The 9,239-nt window shown below is 40.9% G+C and overlaps 1 protein-coding gene across 1 annotated transcript; it reads left to right on the forward strand.

Annotated features, from left to right (window-relative positions):
• The first annotated feature begins 1,216 nt into the window (after positions 1-1,216).
• gh1 (growth hormone 1) lies at positions 1,217-7,327 on the forward strand. The gene is made up of 6 exons (XM_044332515.1): positions 1,217-1,576; positions 3,876-4,009; positions 4,187-4,303; positions 4,603-4,746; positions 6,806-6,952; positions 7,033-7,327. The coding sequence occupies exons 1-6, from the start codon at positions 1,567-1,569 to the stop codon at positions 7,093-7,095; spliced, it is 615 nt and encodes a 204-aa protein (XP_044188450.1). The 5' UTR covers positions 1,217-1,566; the 3' UTR covers positions 7,096-7,327.
• The last annotated feature ends 1,912 nt before the right edge of the window (positions 7,328-9,239 follow it).

Consider the following 9,239-nt stretch of genomic DNA (forward strand, 5'->3'; position numbering starts at 1 on the left):
CACATTACTCAATCCATCTTGGACTCAAGCACATGGAGAGAGTCGGTCAGCAAAACAGACCAAAACAAAAGATTTTTGTCTTGTCAAGTGAATTCATCATGTTACTAAAGTCATCAGTCTTGTAGATCAGATTTGGACATTAATACATGTTAATTTAAATCAGAGTAAACTACAAAACAAGGTCATAAACTCAGCATAACTGTGGATCTGAGCCACTGTGTGAAACAGCTTTGTCAGAATGGAGGTAGTGGAGTAAAACATGCCAGTGATGTTGAGTCAACGACTCAATTTACCCCCAAAAACTATTTCCTGATACTCTAGAGACCAGAGACCCTGTTCATGTTTGATCCCTGTTACAAGTGTTACAATGTTGATGAATAAATACCTGATTGTTGACTAATGTTGAGTTTAAGCCACAAACAAACATGCTGCACATACAGCTGACATAAAGTGTCTCAGTAAGGTGATGGACCACATGAACAGCATCAGTACACCTTGTTATTGATTCTACAGTCTCTGAACTTTAGTGGAGGGATGAACACCGTTCTTCCTAAAGATCTTCCTCATGTGGTGTTGTGATGATGATGATGATGCAGAGCGCTGTCTAACACGTCAGCTGGGTTGAGATCTGTTGACTGTGAAGGTCATAACATGTGATTCACATCATTTAATCCTCATCAAACCATCCAGAGACCCCTCGTGTCCTCTGGATGGGGGCATCATGATCCTGGAAGAGACCACTCCCATCAGGATAAAGCTGATCACTCACAACTACTTTGTATTGATTAGCAGTGACCCTTCCCCAAACCCTGCCAGCATAACAGAGCCCCCAGACCCCCTCACTGTAGGGGTCCAGCATTCAGACCTGGACCAGGTTTTACTTTCATTCGTCACTCATCTGTTTACACAAAAGCACATTTACACACATTCTTTCTGTATCTAACACACAAAGATCACAGTTTAATCTTTACTGAAGATGTTGAGGTGACATGTAGAACAACAAGACACAAACATGTGGTTTTACTTACTAGTACATGTTTTTACCTTTGTTAAATTGATGGCATTAATAAAGTTCAAAATTATTCTTAATTTTATCATTAATTAGTTTGATTTTATGTAATTTCTATATCAGTATTTAATGGCAGCACTATTTACCCCATCCCCATACTCATTTACCCCTAGCTTGGGGTAGTTGTGCCATTGGACTTTTTTTGATCACTCATTGTTCTAAAACCATAATAATTAGATAACATGTTTTAATTCCCATGGGTACACAACAACCTGAGGTATATATATTAACTATTATTTGAAACAAATACACTTTCCTTTCATCAAATGTAAGAAGTGGCTCATGTTTCGCCGTTCTGCTGTATTCATGTTATGTAGAGCTCAGTGTCACAACAGCGTGAAAACAGTGGTTGTTTGTACGGTTCATGTTTCTGTTGATGAATTTAATCATCACGTTTTCTGCTATAAAACCACAAACTGAGCGGAGAACATCAGATCGCACTGAAGAACTGAGCTCAGATCAGATTAACCAGAACCAGAACTGAACCCAGACCAGCCATGGACAGAGGTAAGACCATCAGTTCTCTTCAGATAAAAATCATTTATTTACCTTTGATATAAACTTGTTTATCTTATTGTTTTCATTTTTTGTAAGGTATCGTGTGTTGTGCTCCTCCTGTTTGTCTCTTTATTATTGTTCATTCTGATGATTTCAGCTACAGACACAAATATCAAAAGTTCAGCTCTTTGTGGACATTTATGCTTTATTAATATCTGAAACTTTTCAGTTCCTCTTCATACTCATATATACATACATATATATATATATATATATATATATATGTATGTATAAATGTAAAGTCAAGAAACAGCCACCTGCACTAGATTAGTTAGATTGAGGGTGTTGTGAACAGTTTATAATTGGGTGGATCAGAAGAATGGCTATTTCATATTTGAAATTATATTTATACAAACATTATGTAGCCTAAAATGATGGCAGGTTGCAGCTTACTGGACCATATTCAAGGTCAAACAAGGACAATCAATAAATGAAACAGCCTATACATCAGAATATGATTTGGATAATTAAACCTGGTTAAACAGTGTTGAAGTTGAGGGCTGCTATTCTCAATAGTTTATTTAATAGTTTATACACACAGGTTGTAGTTGGAGCTGTTAGCCGATTATTTTAACCTACATTATCTCAAATCAAGGACCCCCCCCCCCCCCCCCCCCCCGAAGAAACATCATTCACCCTGTATGAGACAATGAGAGAAGAATTAGAATTAAAGCTGCTAGCAGCGATGCACAGGCCCTCACACCTCACATTTGTCAGAGTCAGCAGCAGCAGCTGTGGTATCACTACTGGAGGTCAGTTATTTCCTGTGTGCAGTAAGCTGGTGATGACTTTTTAGAAATTGTGTATACATTTAATGAACTATGTGTCATTTAGGTTTCACTTCCTGTTGTCCATAGACAATACTACATAAATGAAATAGTAATACAGCAATACTTTTACCAGAAGACAGCTGACATGGATATACATTTTCATGAATATTGGACTTTGTATGTAAAAGATAACTACCACTTCCTGCGTCCACTATGTGGTGCTAGAAAACATCCAATTAATTATATGTCATGTTGCTGTTTATCATGTGTAGAGCACACAATGGAATCTTCATGTAAATCGGATGACATTTGTCACATAAGACCGACTTCCTGTTGTCAGTAGATGGCGCCATGACTATGACTCAACATTGGCATGTACATGTGTTCAGGCCTGGACTGTCATCAAACATGAGACATTTGGGGCAGATTGGACGATGTGAAGTCAAGTTACAACAACTTCCTGTTTAATGCCCCAAACATGTTTTGGGCAAAATTCACCAGCACGTTACGCCAAGGGCATTCCATGAAAACTAAAAAGCTTCACAATTTAGTATCGCAAAGGTCTTTAGATATCACCTGCCAAATTTGAAGTCGCTTGGGTTAAATCTCTTGGAGGAGTTTGTTAAAATACGACACCTGTCAATGGCTTCACTTTGCGAAAAAAAAAAATGTTAAGTAGATTCAAAATGTCTGACTTCCTGTGGGGCTGGTTTGGCTCCAAGAGCCTTTCTTTAATTGTCTGGAGATGTTACATCTGCCCACCAAATTTCATACATACACGTCAAACTTCAAAGTGGGGGCTTTGACTTTGGGGGGCGCCCCTGAGCCATTTTGCTACACCCAAACCCAAGACCCATATCAGATGTCATGTGCAAAGCTTTGTGGGTTTCCGAGCACCCCTAGCACCTCGGAAATGCTAAAAGTAAAATGCAAACCCAATTCTAATACTAATCCAACAATGAACATAGGTACAAAGTTTCATGAGATTTTTTTTTTTTTTTTTTTGCATCCGAAAGGCCTCAAATGTGTTCATAAAATGAAAATTGACATACGAACTTCCTGTTGGGCAAAATGTGGAAAATCATGTTTTATGTTGAGAATGATGAACCCACTGAATTTCATGCACATCAGAGAAACTTTGTTCCAAAATGTCCCTGTGTTTGCGGTTGCTATGGAGCCCGATCACTACAGAACACACACTACAGAGCGTTCAAGCATCCTAAGCCCCTCAAAAATGTCATTTGCATACTAGATTAATAATACTACACAGCAGAGATCATTACATGGAGCGATGCAAAGTCTAAATAGGTAGAAGAAGTCGATATGAGTCACTTTCTCAGCGCTGAACATTTGACTCTGTTAATTTAGACACTGTTAAACACTGTTTTACATTCTGCACATGATGGTAAAATGCAGATTTGTAAATGCTAAGCAGCCTCTCACCTGTCTCACCTGTCTCACCTGTCTGTCTCTCTCAGTCTTTCTCTTGCTGTCAGTCCTGTCTCTGGGTGTCTCCTCTCAGCCAATCACAGACAGCCAGCGTCTGTTCTCCATCGCTGTCAGCAGAGTGCAACACCTCCACCTGCTCGCCCAGAGACTCTTCTCTGACTTTGTAAGTGTACGGAGGCTCGCAAGGACAAAAAGATAAGACTGAGACACAAAGATGATGAGTTCGACAGAGCAGAGGGTTCTAGGTTCTCTCTGTCTGTGTTATCTTGAAACATCATCGCACATTTCTGTTCTAATTATCATGTTCTCATATTTTCGTGTTCTCGTGTTCTCATATTAGGAGAGCTCTCTGCAGACAGAGGAGCAGCGTCAGCTCAACAAAATCTTCCTGCAGGATTTCTGCAACTCTGATTACATCATCAGCCCGATCGACAAGCATGAGACGCAACGCAGCTCTGTCAGTACAGTACTACACAGTACTACACAGTACTACACAGTACTACACAGCGCTACACAGCACTACACAGTACTACACAGCACTACACAGTACTACACAGTACTACACAGTACTACACAGTACTACACAGCACTACACAGTACTACACAGTACTACACAGTACTACACAGCACTACACAGTACTACACAGTACTACACAGCACTACACAGTACTACACAGCACTACACAGTACTACACAGTACTACACAGTACGACATTCTACTACACTAAAGTATACTGATCAATTGATTGGTTCTAGGTTCTGAAGCTGCTGTCAATCTCCTATCGATTGGTGGAATCGTGGGAGTTCCCCAGCCGTTCTCTGTCCGGAGGTTCTGCTCCAAGGAACCAGATCTCACCAAAACTGTCTGAACTGAAGACAGGAATCCACCTGCTGATCAGGGTGAACACACACACATACACACACACACTTATCAATCATATAGAGGGTAATTATCATCTGATAGAATCTGCTGTCAGTTTAATCTCTGAAAGTGACCTCAGTAAAGAATGAGAAGCTTCTAACGTTACCTGAATGTTGGCTGAATGTTAATAATAATAATGATAATAATGCATGTTGTTTATGGGGCCTTTCAAAACACTCAAACACACCTTACAAGACAGTTAAACACAAGCAGTGATGTATCAAGACATCATAAAATCAAACAAAGCTTTGATATACAATAATAAGTTAATAACATTCATAAGTATAAAATCATCAGTGTGGTGTAAACCATTGGAGTCAGGATCAGACCGATGGGATGGGATTCGAAGGTGGAGAGAGAGTTAATATTGTGAATGTCTAGTGGAGTCCTGGGGGAAGTGGGGGGAGGGGGGGGGCAGAAGGCTGAAGGCTCTAGACCCCATGGTACTCAAGCAGGCAGATGTGTAGTGAGTTGGATGGCAGAAGAGTATGGGAGTGTGTGTAGATATAAAGGAGTTTGGTGCTCAGTTATGCAGCTGCTGAAGAACAGGAGTGATATGATCAACAGAAGAATACAGGCAGCTGAACTCTGGACCAACTGAAGTTTATAAAGACCTGTATGAGGAAGCCCACAGAGGATAGAACTGCAGTAGTGAATATGAGATGTCATCAGGGTGTGAATGAGAATAGCAGTGCTGTTAGGTGGAAGATGATTAATATTGCGTATGTGGAAGTATGCAGACTGAGTAATATTGGTGATGTGTGCCTCAAAAGATAATTCGCTGTCCAAGATGACACCCACACTGTTAACCTGAGGGGAAGGAGGAACTGTGGAACTGTCAATAGTCAGAGCAAAACTCTCCAGCAGCCAAAGTAGATTTAGTGCCTATGAGGAAAACCTCAGTTTTGTTACGATTAAGTTTTGAGAAAGTTGTACGAGAACCAGTATTCTGAGGAATGATAGAAAAAGCTGGGTGTCATCTGCGTAGAAGTGAAATTGAATGCCAAATTCCTTGAACATATGGCCAAGAGGTAGAAGGTTAATAATAAATAGGATAGGGCCAAAAACAGAGCCCTGGGGGTTCAGAGCCCAGAGTCAGCTGCCTTCAAAGAGCTGTAGGTACCCACAGAGGGCGCTAAAGGAACATTATAACATGATATTTCTACAATTCTGTTGTCTTTAATAAAATTAAACTTGGTACACAAGTTCTCCATGAGACATACTGAACCACGGCACCAATAGCCCCACCTTGTGGCCATTGGTGAAACACCACCATACTACTTATTAACTGCCATATCTCTTTAATGTAATATTCCATGGTAACAAATTCAGCAGAGATATACAGATGGGGATGCTGAACAAGTCTGTAGCATTTGATACAATTTCACCTGAAGGTGGCGCTGCAAGATTTTAGAAAATTGCTGATGCACCCAAATTAACAAAAATGCAGTTCGGCTTCCAACTCTGCCAGTTTTACATTTCAGCTCTCAGCTGTTTGAAACAACATTCAGTTCAAATTTCTGCATTCTCGGCAACACTTTGCAGCTTATTTCAGCTGTCAGCATTCACACACATTTTCTGCAGGAAATGCATTTCTAGTGAAGCATGTGGTTATTGTACATTACCTGAATGTTAGCTTAATGTTGCCTGAATATTAGCTGAATATTAGCCTAATGTTAGCTGAATGTTATCTGAATATTAGCCGAATGTTAGCTGAATGTTAGCCAAATGTTAGCTGAATATTAGCCGAATGTTAGCTGAATGTTAGCCGAATGTTAGCTGAATATTAGCCGAATGTTAGCTGAATATTAGCCGAATGTTAGCTAAATGTTACCTGAATAGAGAAGCAGATCCAAACTGGACGCAGCTGTCAGATTGTTATTTAACTTCAGACATTTCATATTTTGAATCTGTCAGTCACATTTCACACACATATCAGTATAACCATCACATGTCTGACTCTGAGGTCACACATGATCATTACACACGATGTGAACACACTACACGCTATGTCTGATTATCCACCTGGTCCTGCAGGCCAATCAGGATGGAGCAGAGATGTTCGCTGACAGCTCTGCCCTCCAGCTCGCTCCGTATGGAAACTATTATCAAAGTCTGGGAGCTGACGAGTCACTGAGACGGAGCTACGAGCTGCTTGCCTGCTTCAAGAAGGACATGCACAAGGTGAGTGAGGGGGGGAGCGGGGGGGAGGAGGATGATGATGAAGGTGATGATGATGTCATTGATGATGTCTGTGTTTACAGGTGGAGACCTACCTGACGGTGGCTAAATGTCGACTCTCTCCAGAAGCTAACTGCACCCTGTAGCCCCGCCTCTCTGATGACGTCATCCTGTGTGTTCTGTAGCCCCGCCTCTCTGATGACGTCATCCTGTGTGTTCTGTAGCCCCGCCTCCATGTTCTCTTTGCTGGTTAGCATTAGCCTGTGATGGTTTTCTGATGTCATCATCAGATAAATAGTACAAGCTATGAACAGGAAGTGATGTCAGACTGTCGGCCTTTTCTCAGCATGTGAAATAAACTGCGCTGTGTTGCATTCAGCTGCGTCTCTGTGTGATGATTCATGTCATCTGTCTGAAACTCACCGGCAGCAGGTAAACAAAGAGCAGCCCAGATCTCTATCTATGTATATGTGTGTGTATGTATAGATGAGCAAGGAAACACCGTTAATAAAGTGAATACAGGTGATCAGAGATGTAATCAGGATGTTTCACATCAGACTCTGATCTGTTTGCTTCAACTGATTCTTCTCTTGATTCACTGATTAAATGTTTTTTCTTTGTCTTCACCGTGTAGGAAATTGTGCACTCAAAATGCTTTATGATTTTATGGGGGAATTATTGTGTGCAACTCCAACATGAAATTATTTGTCCAATGACATAACTCATATTAGAGTTGGTATAATAATAAGGAAATAGTCCTCCTTGTTGGCCACACAAGAGAGGTCAATTAGAATTATGATTGTTATTAATCGTAATTGTGATTTTGTGAGAGTATAAGGTCTTTTAAGGTTAAGGTTACTTAACACTACGACATTTTACAAACAAGACACAAGAGGCAAAGGGAAACTGGTGCACAAGGCTGTGGCTAGTGAATGATTTGAATGCATGATGCAGAGTTATCTATTGTGTAGCTGGTATGAGAGACCTGATAAACAGATGAGATGACTGTTACCTGAGAAGCAGCGAGTCAAATCAACGGTACAACAGCTTAGTTCTGAATTGCCAATTGAAGTTACAAATCATGATGCACCAGGGTTTAAGCACATTTTTGAAGGTTTTGTAGGAATACTTGTTTGCTCCCTGGGGCGGCTTCTTGTGGAGAATGGAGTCTGATGTGCTGGGGTGAGGAGCTGGAGTCTGGATCTTGTAATGATGAGTGAGTCAGCTGGTCAGAAGTTGAAGAGTTCCCATTGGAAGAGAGCTCCTGGTTCATGCTCTCTAGGCTTGATCCTCAACTCATGACTCTAGACTTTCGAGGTTTCACCTCCTGTTGCTCTGAGTCACATCTTCAAACTAGTAAAATGCAAACTTTCAACCGGAATGGCAGAAAGCAAGAAGACAAAGATAAAAGCAAGAAGAACCAGCAACCAGCAAAAAGCAGCCCAAAGCAGCAGCAAGTCTCAGATAAGACACTGTCTCAAAGGTTTGGTCTGCCTGCCCAGAAGGTGCATCCTAGCCAGTCCCGGGGGTTGCAGAGTTCTGAGGGAGCAGAGTCATCACACAACATCAACAGGTGACTGAACAACCACTCAATTAAAAACGAATGAATGAGTGAGTCCAGACAGCTCACTGTAACTTCAACAAGCAAACTAACGTTACCGACAACACATTATATATATATATATATATATAATGTGCTGCATTCTTGTTAAAGAGATAAAAAAACACAAAAAAGCCACACAGAGACATTTAACCATCAGAGATGAAATTAGCAACCAAAGAGACAGAGAGAGAGAAGCTGTATCTGACTCACATTATCTGATGTCTTCTTCTTTCTATCATGGAGATGAAGTATTCATGTCATAACGTCCATTTGTAGCTGTTGGTCATCTTGTTTGTTAGTTAACAGAACTTTATGGCTGCTGCTTAACCAGTCTGATATCATTAGCAACAATGACAAACAAGCTAACTCTCCTGGTTGTTTCTCCAGTTGCTTCTCTCTCCAGCCTCCCCGGCAGCGTCCTGCTGCTGCTGCGCTGCACAGACCAGATACTTTCTCCCGCTAGCTTAACAACAGTCCTTAACAGTCCTTCCATGGATGTATAAAGAGTCCTTCAGGCTGCTACAACAAGCCAGCTGTTGCGTTGGCTAATGTAAGGAGCTATCTACTGCTGCTACTCTGCCTTACAGTGGAGAGAATTGAAGATGAATTCTGGAAACTATCATTGGACCAACTCGATGTCAATATTGCATTCTGGTTGTTGATTGGTTAGGGAGGACAGCCTCCCTT

The sequence above is a fragment of the Thunnus albacares genome, chromosome 17 (genome assembly GCF_914725855.1).
Source record: "Thunnus albacares chromosome 17, fThuAlb1.1, whole genome shotgun sequence".
In the NCBI taxonomy this organism is placed as follows: Eukaryota; Metazoa; Chordata; class Actinopteri; order Scombriformes; family Scombridae; genus Thunnus; species Thunnus albacares.